At 50.9% G+C, this 20,436-nt stretch overlaps 8 protein-coding genes across 8 annotated transcripts; 4 read left to right on the top strand and 4 right to left on the bottom strand.

The window, feature by feature from the left end:
• Positions 1-941: 941 nt before the first annotated feature.
• CTRU02_211691 (uncharacterized protein) lies at positions 942-1,046 on the top strand (the record flags this gene model as incomplete). The annotated part of the gene is made up of 1 exon (XM_036733744.1): positions 942-1,046. One exon carries the CDS (start codon positions 942-944, stop codon positions 1,044-1,046), a length of 105 nt encoding a protein of 34 aa, XP_036574538.1.
• Positions 1,047-3,875: 2,829 nt separating this feature from the next.
• Positions 3,876-5,707, top strand: CTRU02_211690 (C6 zinc finger domain protein; the record flags this gene model as incomplete). The annotated part of the gene is made up of 4 exons (XM_036733742.1): positions 3,876-4,281; positions 4,385-4,689; positions 4,763-4,899; positions 5,020-5,707. 4 exons carry the CDS (start codon positions 3,876-3,878, stop codon positions 5,705-5,707), a joined length of 1,536 nt encoding a protein of 511 aa, XP_036574537.1.
• Positions 5,708-5,773: 66 nt separating this feature from the next.
• Positions 5,774-8,245, bottom strand: CTRU02_211689 (uncharacterized protein; the record flags this gene model as incomplete). The annotated part of the gene is made up of 3 exons (XM_036733743.1): positions 5,774-5,943; positions 6,127-7,669; positions 7,724-8,245. 3 exons carry the CDS (start codon positions 8,243-8,245, stop codon positions 5,774-5,776), a joined length of 2,235 nt encoding a protein of 744 aa, XP_036574536.1.
• A 655-nt stretch (positions 8,246-8,900) lies between these two features.
• On the bottom strand, positions 8,901-10,543 carry CTRU02_211688 (beta-tubulin; the record flags this gene model as incomplete). The annotated part of the gene is made up of 6 exons (XM_070205686.1): positions 8,901-9,294; positions 9,371-10,155; positions 10,213-10,267; positions 10,329-10,370; positions 10,432-10,457; positions 10,511-10,543. Coding segments are annotated over 6 exons (1,335 nt in total), but the record flags the coding sequence as incomplete, so codon positions are not given.
• A 1,181-nt stretch (positions 10,544-11,724) lies between these two features.
• CTRU02_211687 (phosphatase family protein) lies at positions 11,725-15,021 on the bottom strand (the record flags this gene model as incomplete). The annotated part of the gene is made up of 1 exon (XM_036733741.1): positions 11,725-15,021. One exon carries the CDS (start codon positions 15,019-15,021, stop codon positions 11,725-11,727), a length of 3,297 nt encoding a protein of 1,098 aa, XP_036574535.1.
• A 1,144-nt stretch (positions 15,022-16,165) lies between these two features.
• Positions 16,166-16,870, top strand: CTRU02_211686 (mRNA-decapping enzyme 1B; the record flags this gene model as incomplete). Its single annotated transcript, XM_036733740.1, has 1 exon — positions 16,166-16,870. One exon carries the CDS (start codon positions 16,166-16,168, stop codon positions 16,868-16,870), a length of 705 nt encoding a protein of 234 aa, XP_036574534.1.
• A 513-nt stretch (positions 16,871-17,383) lies between these two features.
• CTRU02_211685 (bar adaptor protein) lies at positions 17,384-18,539 on the bottom strand (the record flags this gene model as incomplete). Its single annotated transcript, XM_036733739.1, has 7 exons — positions 17,384-17,778; positions 17,841-17,899; positions 17,951-18,098; positions 18,157-18,230; positions 18,284-18,329; positions 18,383-18,433; positions 18,527-18,539. 7 exons carry the CDS (start codon positions 18,537-18,539, stop codon positions 17,384-17,386), a joined length of 786 nt encoding a protein of 261 aa, XP_036574533.1.
• A 1,094-nt stretch (positions 18,540-19,633) lies between these two features.
• CTRU02_211684 (peptidyl-trna hydrolase) lies at positions 19,634-20,254 on the top strand (the record flags this gene model as incomplete). The annotated part of the gene is made up of 1 exon (XM_036733738.1): positions 19,634-20,254. The coding sequence occupies one exon, from the start codon at positions 19,634-19,636 to the stop codon at positions 20,252-20,254; it is 621 nt and encodes a 206-aa protein (XP_036574532.1).
• Between the last annotated feature and the right edge of the window lie 182 nt (positions 20,255-20,436).

The raw sequence follows: 20,436 nt of genomic DNA, 5'->3' as shown, positions 1-20,436 counted from the left end.
CCCCATTGAAAAAGCTGGCACTTCTGAGGAATTCCCCGCCTTGCCTAGTGTAAGACAGGGATCTGTGAACAGGGCTGCAAGGAACCAGGCTGTGTCAACTAACACCACCCTTTCCAGGGTTGGCTGGGCTGAATACAGCGCGATAGCCGTTCCCTGTCGAAAATAATGTGAACAGGAGCATCGTCAAATGCAGAGACGGTGCAGGGGCAGGTGTGTAGAAGCAAATCAATGGCTCGTGTAACGCCTGCTCGCGCCATGAGCTGCACCAACAAGCTTCTTGTCAAAACTGAACACTGTTACATCTTAACCCCATATTGCCCAGGTGAGGTGGTCCTAATGTGGCCCCGAGCTTGAATGAAGGCTAACTGAAGCTAAAACGTAACTCTAACGTCGTTTTCTTTCGTGTCCGTTGTAACGTGAGTGGTTGTCTCCGTTAAAGCCTGTAATCATAATCTCGCTATTTCCGAAGCCCAGAACTGGCGAGAAAGTTTACAACCGCCAACTAAGCTTCCGGGGCAAAGGGTTGCCAAAGAAGATATCCCATTGGGAATATTGCAGCAAAGCAAACAAGAACAAGCGCGGCTGCTATCGGCGTCAGACCAGGTCTCGGGATTCTAAAGGAGTCCGATACTAAGGAGGGATTCAATCCAATAACAACCGAATATCCATGTTCACGTTAATAAACTAACTATCAAGTATCACGTAGGCCTCCAATATCTCTGGATATTCTATAACGATTTTTAAAGAAGGGATGTTTCTCGGTTTACGGTTGGCCCATTCCTTCGTCTGTAATATTGACCTTGCATGTCAAGCGAAGATGAATAGTAAAAGGTGGCCCGCTAAGCAGTATGTAAAAGAAAACAGAGAGAAAATACTCAATACTTCAAATGTCAACGGCATTCAAACATGGGGAACAAAAATTCTGTCTAAAGGCAAAAGTTATGCGCCGAGGGGGAATCGAACCCCCGGCTCCCCGACGCTGCTTGATGGCAACGGAGAATTTTACCACTAAACCATCGGCGCTTAGTGAACCGGAAATCGGATGATCTCAACTTCCGAAGATGAAAATCTTCACGTCAATAACGTATATATAGGTAAATTTTCTTAAAGTTTTCAAAAGTTATCTCGTCGTATCACATCAAATGCAGGTGAAGTATGAGTGTATTTTATATTATATAAAAGCTTAAATCTCTTTCCATTCTCCACGTTCAATAGTATTAAGATAGGTTATTATTCTGATTGTTTGTTTTATTGCTCAACACTCACTCTTGAGTATAGGAAAACATTGAAGAATAATTTGAGTTCGGAACATAGTGTTTAGGGTTGCTTCTAATAATGTACGAGTTATATCCATCTACTTACATAAGGTCCATGAAAGCTCCTTATGGTTTGAGCTGAGATTGCTTGAATATGTAACAAGTGCTGATGCGATAGCCATACCAACATAAGCAGCATTCTTTCATAGCACTTTAGTATACTTGAAGCATGAGTTAGGAAGCATGAAACATCAGTCTCAACCTTTTACCACTTAGCCGCGCCCAAGACTTTGCCAAATCAGCAGGATTGATGATTTTTAGGAATCTATTCACGTTCTTTCAAGCTCGGTATTTGGTTGCGAGACGACAATTAATTACATTTTGCACAGACAGTAATTGGCCCTTGGTTGTATGAAGATCGATTATTAGTGTCTACTTTGCAAAAGATTATTATTTTCTTCGTCTTTCCGTAAATCCACCCTTAATCCCCTAAAAATTCACAGTTCTTCAGCTAAAGGTAGCTTCCGATTTTCGTTCCCCTTATAACACATCCCCTCAAATGGGTAAAGTTTTGATATCAACTTCCGTTATTTAAGATTCCTTGTCGTGACATCAGAAGCAGACGCCGATTTTCCAAGTCAATGAATGTTAATGGAGTGCACGGTATAATCCTCTCTCAGCATGTCTCTAGCTATGAAATCTGCCCATTTGGAAGAAATATGCTTTCGTCGTTTTGTTATTGCATCAATAACACGGATAGCAGTCAACGCCAGATTCACTCACGGTCTAGATGATCTAAAGCAACTTAAGAAGACAGACGTCGGTTTATTTTCCTGTTTGGTGTGTTCGATAGCCCAAATTCCCCACAGCAGTTCACTACATTCTCTTCTCATCACTTTTTTGGTGAAGGTTATTATGGGGTACATGGAACCACCCATATAATGAATAAGTCAACAGGTGTGAAAAACCAGCGATGCGGTTTATGTAGAAATCTTTGAATTGGATGGGTAGCTTCCATGGATGCTTGAGCACGAGTTTTATGCACACTATGCATCATTGTGTATTATGGTAGTTCGAGAACTGTACCGGTCTGTTAGCATAACTTGCCTTAATCAAGGTTTGGCGAGCCTAGAGTCTGTTGTGAGGAAGAACATATTGGCTTGGGCCCGCATTCTTGTCGGTTGTCCATCTCAAGGGTTGATAGCCCACGAAAAAAACGTCTGGTGACTCTGAGCCTGTGCTCGCACTCGAATCAAAACTTTGACGCATTGGAAGAGCCTGGTGAGAAGGTTATTTGTTTTCCGGCAGGCAATAAGCTTTGGCAGTGTTGAGATGTTGATAAATTGACGGGCTATGAGCACTGCGAGATGCGATCAACAGCAGCTTAGAGTGAATTGTGGCATGGCAGATGTTGAGGACTAAAGGCGAATCTTATCCACAAAACGGAAAGTTTTTTGAGATTTTCCTTCAAGAGCCATCTCTAGCTAGCTTTCTCTACACCCCACACCTACCCTCGCAATGAAACTTGAGCTCATGAACTACGTGATTAGCCTTCATTGCTCCAGAGAAAAAGAAAATTAAGACTCAAAAGAGAAACTCCTCGACGGGGAATTGAACCCCGGTCCCCGGCGTGACAAGCCGATATCCTCACCACTAGACTATCGAGGATGATGTTAATCATGAAGCGATGTGTGTCCAGGTCCGCTCAGCCATCATGACCCGCTCAACAGATCGAACGGGGCCGATTTTTTCAGACCGAGGCAGCATGGGTATCACATGACAAGCTGCGTCCCATCCTCGTCATCAGATGGCAGAAAGCCGGAGGTGGATATGATATATCCATACCATAAATCCTATATGGTTATTTCTGATCAAGGATTCGAGACTCCTTCCAAGCCGCGTAACAACATATTACTGCGCCTTCATTAAGCAGCCACGCAATGGAACTTTTCGCAAGCTGGCTTTCACGGATGTTGTTGATTGAGCGTCTGGATAAGTCGAGTATTAATCCCTGTATGTTCGTCAGTGCGTCCAGCAGTAACATCCTAAAGAGTATTTTTGATGAAACAGCACAAATGTTACGGCAACTGGCAGGTTTTCTATCATTTTAGTACTTCCACCTACCAATCGGAGGGGGAAAAGAAAAACCGGAAAGCCAACAGACGGTGTGACATTCACAAAGTCAAAATTCTAGGCGTTTCTGCAGATCTCCTGGCACATAAAGCTTGGCCCCTGGTAACTCCCGTTATGGTCTAGTATTCATTGGCATTTCAGTTCTCACACACGATATCGGGGCGTTAAGCAACACACGCGTCATTTCATAGCCCCCATAGGGCTGGCTACCAACGCCAACGGCATGCAGAGGAACGTGGAAGGATTCGGCGCCTATCCTGAATAGGCAAATGCTCTGGCCAAGACTCAACTCCGCCTCCGGACTCAAGACCCACATCATATCCCGTTGAATGCTTACGTCGAGACCCTTTCAATCACTTAATAAACTCGACCCCGAAACTGATCTGGTGCGGTGCATAGTGTGTGTGCATCGTTTACTTGTAATAGCCCAAAGCGTGAAGCGATTACCTCCAGTACTCACACCCCTTGTTCAATAAAATTTGCACCATGACCTCGGTTTCCCGACGGCTGGCGCTGGCCACCACGGCTGCACCACCTCCACAACCCTCCCATGGCGGCAACGGACGGCGACAGTGTTGGGAGTGCCAGCGTCGCCGTGTTGTCTGTGACGCTGCTCGTCCCGTATGCGGGAAATGCAAGGCGACCGGTGTTGTGTGTCCTGGGTACGAGGACAAGAAGCCCTTGACTTGGCTTACCCCCGGCAAGGTTAAGACTCGCACCTGGAAGCGGAAGAAGCCATCCGATAAGGACGCGTCGCCAAAGTCGAGTTCCTCAGAGGACGGTAGTGATACCACTAAGTCCAGCTCCAATGTTTCCACACAGCTGGTCCACATCTTCCCCGGAGTAGAGCTGAGATCAGAAACATGCGACTTCGTTGAGGCGACCATGTACTGTGAGTGAACCCTGGCTGCGTAGTATGTCGCGATAAATGTGGAGGCAGCAAGGCGGCTTGAAGGTTCATATTGCCCTCGCCAGAAGCTAACGGTGTGCTGCAGGGAACGATCAAGTGTACCCGTCCTTCCTAGCGAACCAACTAACGAGCAGTCCGTGGGTTATTCCAGTGACATACATCCATCTAATGCCTCGCGCCACACAACATGCCCTTGTGTCTATGGCCATCGACCACCGCATGTTGCGCATAGGACGCAGGAAGAACGACCCCTTCATTGTCGAGGTACAGTCTCGGTTTCATCAGCATCGGTGCGCGGCAATCCAGGCCTTGAATGAGGATGTCAACAATGACCGCATCCGCGGTGCCGATAGTACATTTGGCAGCGTGATGGTGTTTATGTTTGCAGATGTCAGTTGATACCTGGTTTTTATTCACCTTTTCTCGCATAGTCATGTCAAGGAATTCTTTCTAACTGTAACAGTTAATGGGGTCGGCGACTACAGCAAATTGGCGCCATCACCTAAATGGACTAGCAGGGCTGATGGCAATGCGAGGCGGGTTTGAAGTCATGTTCCGCACCACGCCTTATCTGCACCCATTGCTGCTCTTTCCCAAAATGTAAGTATTGAATTTGTACGGGGCTCTCGAAAACTGACGCCCCTCGCCCCTATTATCTCCCATTTGTTGAATACCTCGTGCTCAGCATCAAAAGACATCAAGCTGACAGTGAATCAACAGCGTCGAAGTTATGGCAAACACAACAAGCCCGGCACACGACCAAGTAGGGCCGACTACCAGCTACAAGAACATCGACATGATTTCCGAACTTTTCCAGCTGGGCTACTACCCTCTGCTTCCCTGTCCAGTAGAGCTATTTGCCGACATCATCCGCATCAACCGGCTTCGATTCCTGATAGCAACCAACAGCTGGAGCGAAGACTTGGGATCGGTACAATCAGCAGCGGAGAACCTGGTAGAGAGCATCATCGAGTTCTCGCCGGAGATTTGGGTCGAGTCAAAGACTGATTCGAAGGAAATGTTCCTACTTATGGGCCGTGTTTACCAGTCCGCTACTGCTCTGTACGCCATCTCGTCACTGCAATGTCTTGGAGCACTACCCCTTTCAGCTGGGTGGAAGGCAGTAAGAACCATACACTACGGACGTCTCTTCGCACTTCTTGATCAGGCGGCCAACGAACCGATGGTAAAGCATTGTGTTGCCTGGCCACTCATAGTTGCCGGATTCGAAGCGGCGTCCGGCAGCGCGGCCGGACGGGCGTTCGTGGTGAAACAGTGCATCACGTCGAGTAAGGATTTGGGCGCCTATCTGCCCTTGGCTGCTGTACGAGTGCTGGAGACGTTCTGGGCTTCGGGGAAGAGGACGTGGGATGAGTGTTTTGATACCCCTCACGCTCTCGTGGCGTAAATGGTGGGCCCAAGGATCAGGAACTGTATTTCTTCTCTTCATCTCTGCTCATTACGTTGTCAAAGTTCAACTCTGGCCGTAGCAAGAATCGGGTCCCTCGAACCCTCTTATCATACTATCGAAGAAGGCGGCATCGACACCTTGAAAAGTCCAGTCTTGCACACACGCGGAAAACCCTGGAGCAAGTAGGTGAAAGTTGGTATCCTCTGCAGGCCATGTTCCATCGTTCGTCGTTGCGTCCATTAGAGCACCGTGGTCGGAGTTCAACACTGCTTCTTGTGCGGGCATCTCGCCCACCGCCATTGTATCTTCGCTTCCCAGAGCCATGCCTGCCGGGTCGTACATACCAAAGCTTCCAGGATTCTGTTGTGCTTGGTTCTCCACTGGCTTGAAGGGCTCTCTCGAGAGGGGGGCATCAGGTGAAATGGTGACAGTTCCATAGTACGGAATCCGCAGCTGCAGGCTGCCCGATTCTACGCCCGACACATCCCTATCTGCAAGAGGCGTCGAGACTGTGCTTGGTGTCAAGTTAGCAGTAAAGGTTGACCCCGCAGCAGCGCGAGCTTCGATGTCAAGGAGCTGTAAAAGAACATCTGCACTCCTCATCGATAACATGTCTGTAGATACAGAGCTGTCATCACGCATCAGCTCCAGTGCCTCTTCAACCTTGTCCCGATCCGTGTATCTCTGGTGAGCAAGGACGTCGTTGCCACGGTCCCGTCTCCTTGCATCGATGTGCGCCAACAGAAGCGTCATGGCAGCAATCAACGCAAAGAAATCGGCCGCATCAGGAACGCTACATATGCCCTTGGCATTGCGGATTGCAGAAAACCGTATCAGCGCTTCACGGCTCGCATCGATACAAGCCATTCTGCTGCTGCTCGCTGCGCCGTCCTGCGTGTGCCGCAGCATGAAGGGTAAGTGGATCTCAATGAGAAGCAAGTAATGAAACATTTGGGTGCACAAACGCATGCTCTCTTCCACGATATCTAATGCTCCGTTACCTTGCCTGTTGAATTTGGGTACTGCCCACCACCGGGGAGGCATGCTTGCGGCCGCTGCTTGCATTTCGAGATCGAGTGAGTGGGTGATTTCCAGCAAGACAGGGAGCGAATCCTTTTCGTTTCTCTGGATGATTTTCGAAGCCATGGAGCAGTGCATTCTCTCCAGTACGTCTATGGGGTGCTCCTCCAGCGTTTCTCGCCACGTTTCGGTGAAGTTACCGGCCGAGCCCCTGATGCTATCAGGCAGTCCCAAGAGTAGACATATGAAACGCTCCAAGTATAATATCCTGAACCACACAAACCTTGTGTTGGTTTTGGAAGCTGGGTCGACAGTTGCTATACAAGCCGAATCGTGTGGTCGATGGATGCCCATCAGCTGGCCGACCGACAACGCCCGTCGGCAGGCCAACAGAGCCAGGCGCAAGTTGCCTCCATTTGCGAGAAATATACATTGAAGAACGAGGCATTGAAGGGCATCTATCGTCTCCATCAACTTATTGTTTTCACAAACCATCGACGTTGCCGCATCAGCCATTCGTTGCATGAGAAGACGTGGGAAAACTGCGGGAGGTGAACCACGCACGTGAGCGGCTGGTATCCTCTGTATCATTGTAGCTAGTGTTAGCATCTTTTTTGCCATGAGGACAGGATGCATGTGATTGTAAAGTGAATCAAGGAACTCTTCTACCGGCTGAGGTTGAACTTCGAGTTGGCCGTGCGGTGTAAACATCAGTTGAAACATAAGGTCGGCGTCTGTATACAGTTGGCGAATGATCCGGCAATCTTCCATAGACGGTAATGCTGCTGCTAACTCATTTGCGAGTGCTGAGAGGTGCAAGTTGGAAGAGGAACGTGGGACAGCAGGGACTCCGTGGCTGAGAGAAGCCTGCCGGTGATGGGATTGGGTGATTGTTTGCCAAGAAGTCGTTGAGTTTTGGGGCTTAGCTTGTGGTGCAGACTATGAGTACTAAAATCAGTATGTGAGAAACTCAAAAATTGCCTATAAACGTGTCGGAGTTAATGATGGTCCACTCACTTGTCCATCCGCTGGCCTTGAGCTTTCTGTCAAGGGACTTTGACGCAGCTCATTGTCTGCGCCGCTATCATCACCACCATCGCCAGCAACGTCTCCTTGTAGAGTAGATGGCAAGGTTACTTTTGGACTTGAAACGGAATCCACAAGAGGAAGCTGCTGAGGCATGTCTGGCATTGGAGACTTGCCCGAATCCGTCCGTTGGTACAGATGTTCGATGAGCCTCTCCATCCGTCCCAGCCGATCGCCCACGCTGCCGGCCGGAGTCTGTGCCGGCGGTAAGTGGTCCTCCGGAAATTCTTGGCTCACGCAAGGAATTCCTTTCCCCCAGCACCTTCGACAAGTATCCGAGGGACTCGTCTCATCGAAGAGGCAACGAATCTTGCGCCGCCGGCATTCCCAACAGCTTCGAGTACCTTTCCGAACATGCCGACGTCTTGCAGAGGCTCGCTCCGCGGCCGAAGGCTTTCCACCACGACCAGTATTCTTTTCCGGAGTCATCGAAGAATACCTTGACACAGGCTGCAGCTGAAAGTGTACTGAGGGTGGGTGAAGGTGTTGGTTCGAGCCTGCCCGGACGAACAGTGGTATCGTTGAAGTCGAGGAATAGCGGATTTCGTCCGAAAAGTCTCGGACGAAATAGAAAAAGTGGGGCCATTGGACCGGCGTATCTCGGAGGAAGCAAAGGTAGCCTAAGGTGTAACAACCACCGTCGGCATTGTTATTGTTACTCACTCATGTGAATATCAATTCTCAATATGATGCCTAAATTAAATATTTGAGTACATAGAATGCGACATTTCAAAAGTTTGAGCACGAAATTTCCCTTGTGATGGCCCAATATACAACACCCCGAATGGAGGCTTTCTAGAGGAAGTCTGCTCTCTCATTCAAGTACTGGCATAATTCACACATCAATTAGAAAATGAAGATGAAGAAAAAGAAAAGAGAAAAAACTGTTGAATGAAGACAATTGAAACAGAAATTGATGAATATGCTCAAGGAGATAGAAGACGTGGAAGTGTAACGAAAGGAAACACCATGATATCCTCCATGGTCTTACGCAAACAACTTTATGTAAACCCTGGTTCTTATTACCTCCAAGGCTTTCTACACAAAATCAAATCAGTCTAAAGACCAAGACAACTCTCACATCCTACTCTTCCGCCTCAGGGACATCCTCCTCAAAACCCTCAGGTTCCTCATCATCAACCCCCGCATCTTGATACTGCTGATACTCGGACACGAGGTCGTTCATGTTAGACTCCGCCTCCGAGAACTCCATCTCATCCATGCCCTCACCGGTGTACCAGTGCAAGAACGCCTTGCGACGGTACATGGCGCTGAACTGCTCGCCGATGCGGCGGAAAATATCCTGAATCGCCGTCGAGTTCCCGATAAAGGTCGATGAGGCTGAAAGACCGCGCGGCGGGATAGAGCAGTGGGCAGTCTGCACGTTGTTCGGGATCCATTCGACAAAGTACGCAGAGTTCTTGGACTGCACGGTGCGGATCTGCTCTTCGATGTGCTTCGTCGACACTTTTCCTCGGCTAGAGAGTACACGTTAGTCATCTAGTTTACACGAGATGTATAGCAAAAGGAGAAAAGGTGGGTTTGTCAACGTACTAGATGGCGGAGCAGGTCAAGAAGCGGCCGTTACGGTAGTCTGACGCGGACATGACGTTCTTCGGATCGAACATTTGCTGCGTCAACTCCGAGACCCCCAGGTTCATGTACGCGGACGAGGTAGTGAGAGGTGCGAAGCCGACGGTGAAGAAGTGCAACCGAGGGAACGGCACGAGGTTCACGGCCAACTTTCTCAAATCGGCGTTCAGCTGTCCGGGGAAGCGAAATCCGGTCGTCAAGCCGGACATGACTCTCGCCACCAACTTGTTGAGCTCGCCATAGGAAGGGTGCGGCTGATTGAGCGTCCTGCGGCAGATGTCGTAGAGCGCCTCGTTGTCGATGCAGAATGTCTCGTCGCTGTTCTCGACAAGTTGGTGCACGGACAAGGTAGCGTTATACGGTTCGACGACGACCTCGGACACCTTCGGAGACGGCAGAACGGAGAACGTCGCCATCATGCGGTCTGGGAATTCCTCGCGTACCTTGGCGATGAGGAGGGTGCCCATGCCGGAACCGGTGCCGCCGCCCAGTGAGTGGGTTATCTGGAACCCCTGAAGACTATCGCATTGCTCTGCCTCGCGGCGGACGACGTCGAGAACCTGGTCAACTAGTTCGGCGCCCTCGGTGTAGTGGCCCTTTGCCCAGTTGTTTCCGGCACCAGATTGGCCGTACACCATGTTGTCTGGGCGGAAGAAGTCGCCGAGGGGTCCGGAGCGGATGGCATCCATTGTGCCCGGTTCAAGATCAACCAAGACCGCGCGAGGGACGTATTTCTTGTCTGAAGCCTATACGGAGAAGATTGTTGTGAGTCGGGTCAGGAATATCATCTGTAAGAGACATACCTCGGTGAAGTAGACGTTGAGCCGCTCAGACTGTTGCGCAGAGTCGCCTCGGAAGCTTTGCCAGGTCAGTCAAGATCTCAATAAAGAGGCATTTTATATGTGTTGTCAATACTCACACGCCATCCTGATCTAAACCATGCTCGCCATGAATAGTCTGCCTAATTCCCAGAAGTCCTGGGTCAGTTTTCATACCCCCAAATTCTCAGAGAGAATCCATACCAAAAAGCAGTGCCAACTTGGTTGCCCTGTATAAACTTATCAGAAATGTGCCATCAGGAAATGATACTGTAACACTCACACACTGGCCTGTTTGAAGGTGAATCTGCGATATATCTACAGTCAGTAAAGATCAACAACATAACAAACGTAGAGAGAGGAGACCCAGGATGAGCAAAACCAAAGCTTACAATTTCGCGCATTTTGGACGGTGAAAAATGTCGAATAATACCAAAAACCAAATATTTGATGCCCAAGCCTAAGGTACTCTGATATAAAAATTTCCCGCGGGGGGGCGAGTGAGGCCTTATATCGAGCTTACTGTTCTAGACCAGGCCTTTTCCTTGCCCAAAACGATCCAACATCCGATTCGTCCGGCGACAAGTGGAGCGAGATTTTGGTCCATCGGTCGAGGTTCGTCCGGGAGCCAAGCAAACATATGCTCCACCATTTCAGTTTGCCATGGCCCAAATAGCTACATGTCGTCCAGTCCTTAAGTTACTGCCTACATCTGTTTCATCTTTTTTAAAATGGTGCCTAAAACTTCTTGGTAGGAGTTGTTTTTTTCCGATGTGTGAACCGCATCGAGTAAGACTTGCTCATGTTTTGTATCGTCACACCGGACTAAGGCGCCCGCAGCAAACAAATGTTAACGATCTAGTTCTGCGCGGTACTTGTGTTGGTCATTGTGACATGCCGTTTCTGTGGGAACAGGGCACAGGTAAATATTATGTTCTGCAGCGGTTGATTTGAATTATTCGGGTGCCTGGACTTGTCATCTTTCTTATTGGTAATCGCATGTTAGTTGGCGGCGAATTCATTTAGGCACCCGAATTCAAGCACTATTACTAACCGTTATGATTGAATTTCAAAGCATCATTGGCGGTTCCCTAGACAACCTTTTTGGTTGTTGAATTTATTGAATTGGCCAATGGAAGCCGCAAATTCTGCTCGTTATCACGTAAAGGTTATTCGAGCGAGCGGTATGAGTGGTATTCCGCAAGTTCAAATACTGAACTTTGCTCAAATGGATGACAGTATCGAGACCCATTTCTTTGCCACTCTACCCATTCTAAAGATTTCTGTGCAAAACGTCTCGTTAATCATTTTATATGTATATGGACTTGAGATGTGAATATGACAGTGGCGGCTTAGAGAATAAAGTGCAATCGAAAGTTGATACAGCTGCTGTCGACTTCACCGACAAAAACAGCCTCCATGACCTTCCATTGGATCCGTATTTCACGATCAAAAGTACAATCGGTATCATTCCCGCACCTCTATATATGTAGCTCGCTAGCCATCCTCAAGTGGTCTCCTAACAAAAATCTCCAAAACCCCTCTAACCTTCTCTTCGACCGCCTTCCTCTCCTTGTCCTTTGCCGGCAGCCCGACTCTGCAGACAGCCTTCCCACAGACCTCTGCCACTCTCCTCTCCCTCGCCCTCCTCCTTGCCAACGCCGCCTCCGCAGCGGCGTTCCCGCCCGTCAGCCTCCTGAAACTCAGACTCCGCCGGTTGGGTTTCTGCATCGTCAAGGCTTCGACCTCGGACCTTGAGATGGGCGCGAGTTCCGATACGACCTTGGAGAGAGTTGCCGTCAGGAACACGAACGCAATGTTATGGTTCGGCGCCGTGGCGAGAATGTCCAGTACAGAAGTCTTGTCGTCCTCGATTTCCACTGAAGAGCGTGCTGTTACGGCACCTAGGTGAGGGATCGCAACCTCGATTTTGGCCCAGAGCGCTGCTGTTATGATGCCATCGGTCAACCCTGAGAGAAACAGGAGGAGAACTTCGGCAATGACTTCGGCGCGGTAAAGAGACGGTGTTTCGACGGGCAAGACGTCGATAAGGGGTTGGTCTGTGTCAAGAGCCTCGATCAAAGCTAAAACCTGGCTGTCTCGATTTTCCTTGTCGTTGAACAGCCAAGCCGTCTCATCGAACGGCCAGCCCGGCTTGTCGCCTGGGATAAGATGCTCTTCAATCATGTTTGCGTCAGCAATGGCGCGCGAGATCATCACTTCGACTGCCTCGGTGAGTTTGAAGAGCTCTTTTGGCGCGGCGCAACGAACATCCAAGTCATAAGGGATGGAGCCAGAGCCATTTGATACCCTAGACCTGACGAACTTCTGTATACCGCCGTCAGGGATCCGGATGAGCTCGTCGATTGACCGACCAAAACAGGTCGGGAGCCAAGACGCGCGGACGGGAATGAAATGGTCTCTGCCGTCTTCAACACGAAGAACAAGGATATCTTCGAGGGCAGAACGGCCGTCGTTGAGAGCTCGCACGTGCGAAATGTCGCTAACAAAAACCTCCAGCACACCGCTTACAGTCTCGCCTGGCTCGAGGGTGACTTCACTTCCAAGGATATGCGGCTCTTCGTCGTTTTCGACTTCTGTGCGCTTGAAAGAGGTGCTGAGCCATGCCGGCGGGCCTGAGGAGTCTGAATCGTCCTCTATCGTAGGTTTTTCAACAAAGGAAAACTTTGCTGGTACTCGGCCAGTATTTGCAATGGTTAAAGTAGCTGTATGTCTGCTACGGTAGCCAACGTCGCCGAAGTCGACCGCCTCACCCAAGTCCATCGGCCCTGACTCGCCCTTGGCTTCGAGGTCATGATTATCGAGGACAACCGTAATCAAGGGTCGGCCTTCGTTTTCCGCCCGGTCCAACTCCTTTGCAACTTCAGCGTGGACCTTGGCCTTCAGTTCGGGCACCACGGCGTCGTAGTCGAGCGTAAAGACGGATATAATGGGCTTATGATCCGACGAGATTATCCGTTGGTGAGATGTATATATGTCGAGTTGTATCCTGTCTGTGAAGCCCTCCTTGGTTACAACATCCTCCGGCTCATTCTCGTCCTCATCATACTCGTCGTAATCAAGACCGGCTTCTCCGGTAGGCGGCTCTTCCCCGTCAGCGTCCGGGTCGTAGTCAAAAAGTACGCTTTCGTCGTCCGTTGCGTGATCCAAGCCCTGTGCAGTCATTTGCTCGTCTCTTTTCTTGGCTTCTTCGCTATCCTTGACCTTCTGCTCGTACTCTTCCCTATCTTTTCTTGTCCTGTAAAGGATGCGGTCGCACCAACTTGGGGCACGTTGCTTCTCGCTCGAGTCAAACAAGCTGACGGTGCCGACATCGTACTTGTATGAGGGCAGAAAAGTAATCGGGCCCTCTCTCCATCCGTCATGGAATGCTTTCTTCTCCCTTATAATCCTCCTCAGCTGATCATGAGGTAAGAGGGAATCCAGAGTCGCCTGCAATGAAGCAGGGTCATCGCTGGGGTCCGGCATGAACTCGTCAGGGTCTGGTAAAGAACTCTCTGAATCATCAAAGCTAGGCTCCGACGACAAGGTCGTGTCAATGGTGGACGTGTCGTCGTCACTATCCTCTCCCTTCTTACTCTTCGAGTTTTTCACGACCAGTACCTCCTCGCCTGCAATCACTTTGCGTCCCTTCTTGTCCAGGTCATACTCACCGCGGGTATGCAGCAGCAATAATCGCCGAATGTCGTTACCTGGCAGGCCATCCACCCTGAAGTTCAAGTCGCCAAGCCAAAACGCAAAGTCCTCGTCGCCGATTTTCTCGGGTTCGGCGTCATTCTCACCGGCGAGGTTGATGGGCTCGAACTGTGTCCGTGACAGGATTTGCCCGATGTCCCACAGCCGCCGATCCAAGTAAGTCTGCTCCGGGCCGCTAGCAAGGTGGCAGTTTACAAAGACCATGCGGGTTGTTTCTCCAAGCAACATTCGGGTTGTGACTGCGCCCTTGTTGCCCAGGTATCCAAATAACCCCGTGCCGACAGATACGGTGCTCACGTTGCTGATGGTCGGAGCGATTTCCGGTGATGCATATGCCAGCAGCAAGAGGCCCGACATTTGCTCTGCAGCAACAAGCTGATACCCCTCTGGCATGGCTGCTTCCAGGGCGTCCTTCCACTTTTGCATGGGACCTGGGTCGGAGTACATCCGGTTCATATAATCCCTTGCCATGTTCAGGTCCACTATCTCTTGCAACCCAAGAATGTACAGTCCGATCTTGTCGCCTCCAACAAGGTGTACATCATCTGGTTTTGCGGCGGGGGTAGAGTCAGGAAGAGTGGCATGGACAGGAGCGTCAGGCTCTTTGGCGGGCGAGTCTGAACTTGAGTTCTCTTCGTCCTTGGAGGCTTGCTTGGTGTTGTCGCCGTCATCTTTCTTGGTTTTGTCATCGGGTTTTTCCTGGATGGTGTCGTCGGCTGCGTGCTTAGTTTTATCGTCGGATTCATCCTGTCTAGTGTCGTCGGCTGCTTTCTTGGTATCGTTACCATCGGCGGAGGTCGTAGTCGGAACGGGAGCTGTCTCGACCGTATTGTTGTCGGCCACGTTCAGGCGGGACAGGGAAGCGTCAAGACCATATCCATCTACAAACCAGCTTGCGAGATCCTTGTCGGTTCCTGGACAGGCAGCGACATTCCAGGTGCCGATCTTGACCCTGATCCGGTGAGGACGAACATACTCTGCTCGGCGGGCGTAGACGGCACGGGCAAGAGACTGCGGAGTGGAAGTCAGGTCGACGGGATCTGAGGTCGTCGAGGGGGCGGTTTCGGACGGCGCCATCGCTGCGAGGTGTGCAGTGCTTCAACCTCTACCCTCAAGGAGAGGTAGACGGAAAGATTCGAGCTATGTGAGAGGCAAAACCTGAGATTTTGATTGCGGGGATGGCGGGACAGGACAAGACAGGACGGGGTCGGTCGTTTCGGGGTCCTTTCGCTATGCTTGTCGTCGATCAGTCCGGAGTCGCCCGGCGCATGATGTTCGTATTTCCAGCGTGGCAGCAAAAGTCGTCGTAAGTGAGGTCACTAACCAGGATGGCGACAGTTATGCGTGAAAGGAACAACCAAAAGAAACAGATGAAACCCTTCCCCCGGCCAGAAATACCGGACGAGTCGGAAGTGGTACACAACAGACGCGCCGACAAGGCGAGAAACTGGTGGGGTTGCAGGATGAATATGATATGAAGGAGGAGAAAAGGGAAAAGACTAGATCAATCGGGAATATGTCGAAGAAAAGAAATAGAGTCAGTCTTCTGGGGTTCTGCAGTACCGCCAAGTGATTCCCTTTTCCAGGCGTGCTCAATCACGGTAGCTGGGCTGGATCAGTGACGTGCATTCTCTGGGGGTCCCAGCAAGCCACTTCGGGGTCTAGGTCGCAGCGCTAGCTAGGACAGTGAGGTAGTGACCGCTACTACGTGGTACGAGCAACAGTCGTCCAGTGCCGCTGTTGATATGAACAGGGGAGGCCTAGTATGGTGGGAGGGGCCGCCAGCACATCCTTTTGCACTGCCACAGCGCTGGGATTGGCGGGGTAAAACAGCGATACTCGAGTACGTAGTAGGCGCAGATACTACGGTAGGGCAGGTCAAATCCGATGATAAGGCTATCGGGACCCACTTCCTAGCTGACCTCATTCGTCTCGCAGCCTTACCACTGCGACATCTGCACCTTGTGATTCTGTCACGACTAAACAACAACACCACGCCGAACCGAGCTGTCGCCATTGCTCAAGACCGTTTTCACCGAACATTCCAAGATATTATACCGAATTCTAGGTACACAGATAATAGGGGGTTAACGGTACTCTCAAGTGCGCTGAGCGCCGATCGCGATCTAGTCCCTCCACAACAATCACCAACCTCCTTCTCCTCATCTTTCAATTTCCACAACCACCACCACCACCATTCTCGACCATCAAAGACATAAAAATGTCTCGCCAAACTCCCCGCAAACGAGGCCACAACCGCCACCCCTCTGCCACAGGCCCCCGCCCAGTTCAATCCGACTACGAGTCCGATGCTGCCCACTACCTCGACACCCATCCCGCCCCGCCACCGAACCCGGCCCTCTTCACCCGCACAAATACGGATCTCAACCTCTCCGTCCTCCGCCGTTACCTCCCCTCCATCAATGCGACCCTCTCCATCGCCGCTAATGCCGTCGTCTACACTTTCAACCCTACCCTGCCAGGCTGGGACAAGACGGGCATTGAAGGTACCTACTTTCTCTGCATGCAGGACCCCCTCCCCGGAGTCCCCGCGCCGAGGGCCTGCATCTTCGTGCTCAACCGCCGCGGTTTGGAAAACGTCATTCTCGATCTGAGCGATGTTGCGGACTTTGAGGTGATGGACGAGATTTACATCTTCCGGCTGAGGCAGGAGCAGGCGCACGAAGACGTGCCCAAGGTTATGGGCATCTGGATCCACGCCGACAAGGAGGACACGCGCGTTATGAACGCCGCCATGATCAGTGAGACATTGCGCCAGATTCAGCTCCATGCCTCCGAGGAAGCGAGTGCGGGAGTTGCCGGCGTGCCGCCGCAGCAGGAGGAACTCGGCCCGGCAATGCAGGCTATTGGCCGCAGGCTCAGTTTGAGCGACCTCTTTGGCGCGCAGAATGGTACCAAGGGCTAGGAGCTTATGGTTCTTGATTCGAGGGCCAGGGAGATGGAACTGACGATGAGAACCATGGGCGTTCAGAGCCCTGGGGCGTGGGATAGATGCTGAGCTTTAGCACTCGGTCATGACATTCGAGTGCAATCGAGGACTGCGTTTGCCCAGGCGTTATCAGAGGGATAGATTACGAAAGGGTGGGATGTAAGATGTTGCTCGGCAGCTCTACACATCCCATTATGCATGATGTTTTTGAGCTACGCAAGGCTTTTGGTCGAGTAACAAGGCCGATAGAGGGGTCAGATGGCTCGAAATGAGCAAACAAAGCAATGATACCCATAATTAAGAAAGTCATTTTCATACATGAGAAAAAAGGGGTGGGCTTGACGCCCCCAAAACCCTCCAGTTGTGTGACTCGCAAGTAAAGGGGGTGTTTTCTATTAAACCCCAACCTGCCCCCATCCCAGACCGAGTCGTGAATAAACCGCCATTACCACACGTCATGAACAGACCCCTGTCGCAAAAAAGGACAGCTCATACAGTACCGCTGATGCTAAGTTCCCGAATCTCCTGCAACACCTGCTCGACCCGTTGATCGAGCTGACCCTGTGCATACTGCTCTCTCGTGTCTGCGTCGAGATACTGCTGCACTTGCGCCATACGGCTATATGCTTCCGCGCAGAACCGCAGCTGGATCTTGACGAGCGCCTCAAACGACGGGTCGAGATAGGGCACGCGCAGGTCGATGAGCTGTGGCAGCTCCGTGGAGAGCTGCTCGTTGAGTTGCTCATATGCGGACTTGGCCATCTCCATCTCCTTCTCGGCGCGGGGCAGCTTGGTGACGTCCTTGTCGGGCTTCTCGACGAGCTTCTTGACCTTGGCACGGAGGGCGTCATAGTCGAGGAGCTTGTGGCCGCGCTTTTTAATGCCTGCAAGGTGTTAGTGCGTGTCAAACATGGGGGGAAAGAGGTTTAAGGAGAGAGGTACTGACATTCGTTAACGTCAGGGAAATATGCGCAGAAGCGAGAGATGGGCTCCAGAACGGCTTGTCTGCGATCATGTCAGCACATCGATGCCCAAGTAAAGGGGCGGTAACCGTACTGGTAAGGGCCGTCGAGCGCCTTGATCGTCTCCGCATCGAGATCCTCCACAGCCTGCTTGTAACTTCTGCTCACGCCGTCCTTCGCTCCAGAGTCGCCATAGAACGCATCTATCGTCTCGGCAATGCGCATCTGAGAAGCAGTCATGGCTTCAAGCCGGTCAGCCCGCTTGGCACTTGCAGTCAACCCCACAACAGTTAAACCCACCTCTCAATGAGTCCAAGTATCCCTTCGCCTCCTTCTGTAGTCGTAACGAAGCGGCCTCCATGGTTCTAAATCGTCTATCGGATGTCTCAGCATGCGTTATTTCGAAGCGTTGCGAAGGTATTCCCACCTTTCCTCAACCTCGTAGTCTCGGTCATTCGTCTTCTCCACATGCCCTGCCAAGGTCAGAACCGAGCGTTGGTGGTCTTTTGCAGTGGTTGCAGCGTACCCGTCTTCATCATCACCTGCGTCGTCGCACGGTTGACATTCTTCTTGAATCCTGTCGCCAGCCATCAGTCCTACTGTCCATCGGTGTTTGTTGCTGTTGTGGCCCTTCAAAGTGGGAGCGCGGGGTCGTCCGAGGTTCGCATACCTGCCCACGACATTGTGCCTGTCCTTTCTCCGAGTATTTGGTTCAATCGATCCGACAGGAAAGGATAAATAAAATTAAAAAAGTCGACAGGCTCGAGCGGTGTGTGTATTGATCACTAAGTGGTTTTTTTCTCGCCGCGGGGTATCTCTATTTGTGTTCGTAGTGCCGTTTCGTCGTCCAAAGGTTAAGTTGAAATTGGGAAAATGGGCTGCCTGTTCTGATGCCCCGGAGGTTTTGATTGCGCGGACGAATCACTCATTAATCCAGGCTGGGGAAACCCAACGACAAAGCCAGCCCAGCGAGCGGAAACCGACGTCAGCGACAGAGGCTCAGACTGCGCCACGTCCTTAGCGGCCTTGGCCCCCTGTAACATGCCCAGTAGGCCGCCTGGCTGTCTCGGTACGCTGTGGCGCAGTCCACTTAGTGGAGGGCGCAAATGCCGTTTTCCGAGACCCATTTGCGTGCATCTTATGCTTAATCACCGTGAATGTTTCCCAAATCCTGCGTCGAAAACATTAAAATTTGAGTCAAAGGACCATAACTATTGAGGTTGCTCGTTGTTGCAATTGCCAAGCATCAAATTCTCAGTACGGTTTTTTTTTTTTTTTTTTTTTTTTTTTTTTTTTTTTTTTTTTTTTTACGTATGGGTTGTCTTGCATGACTGTGAAAGCACACCACGACTCACTTACACTCACTCACACTCACTGTTACACTGTCTGAAAGCAAGCATCCTTTGTAAGTTTGTGTACATAGCACCCAAGTCTTTCCCTCAGCTCGACATTGACATTCACTCTGTTGCCTAGACACTTATCTAGCTCTGTTTCACCACTAGCCTTTACTCCTGTGTGTAGCCGTTGCAACTACTTTTAGTGTCACCTAGTTGCCTCATTTGAGATTGATCAATAGCAACAAGCTACAGCAAACGCGCTTATGTAAGACAGTACTTCTCATGAGTAGGCGGGACCATTTTTTATGCTCTTTTATGCAGCCTCCAAACTCAGCTCCAATCAATACCTCCAATTCTTTCATCTCCAATCTTCTCCAACACCCAAACTCTCACTCATGACATCCAACCAACCACTGGACGAGAGCTTCACGGACGCGAAAATGACAACCCAAAAACTCTTCAACCCGCGTTTCCTCCTCATAAGCCTAGGAAACCCCGCCCCGTATACAGATACCCTTCACTCCGCAGGCCACCACGCCCTGAAACAGCTTCAAGGCCTTCTCTCCCCTTCACAGCCCGCCTTCAAGAGGACAGATCTATTCGGCAAATCCTGCAAGGCCTCGATTGGCGACAAGTACACTCTGGTCCAATGCCCAACTCTCATGAACGTCTCTGGAGGCTTCACTGCTAAGGCATGGCAAAAGGCGCTTGCGACACAAGAAAACCCTGCGGATTTGCATCTGGTGGTTGTGCACGATGACCTGGAGGAGGATTTGGGTGTGGTCAAGATGAGAAAGTGGAAGAGCAGTCATAGGGGTCACAACGGCATCAAGAGCATTCTTGCGAGACTGCGCGAGGCGGACTATCCGGGCGCAAAGTGGGCGAGGATATCTGTTGGGATTGGACGGCCCGACGCGCGGGAGAAGGCTACAGTGGCTAACTACGTGCTTCGCCCTATGACGGCCGACGAGATTTTGACCTTGGAAGACAAGGCGGCACCAGGTGTCTTGGATTGTCTTCTTGAATGGGAGAAGCAGCTGGCGGCTCGGGCCGGAAAGTGAGCTCAAGGGGTAATGATTAGATACACCCAGTTGCCTGCACCGCGCACCATGGCAAAGACCATGATATCGACGCGCTGATGGCGAGGCCGGCGAGCTTCGTAGCCTAGTCTCGCCCCAGCTTGCCGACTGTTTAAAGACGCGCAGTCGACCCCGAGAAGACAGTCCAGCTCAGCAATGTCGTT

This window comes from Colletotrichum truncatum (assembly GCF_014235925.2).
Source record: "Colletotrichum truncatum strain CMES1059 chromosome Unknown Contig_0008, whole genome shotgun sequence".
Taxonomy (NCBI): Eukaryota; Fungi; Ascomycota; class Sordariomycetes; order Glomerellales; family Glomerellaceae; genus Colletotrichum; species Colletotrichum truncatum.
This window is presented reverse-complemented; position numbering and strand designations above follow the sequence as displayed.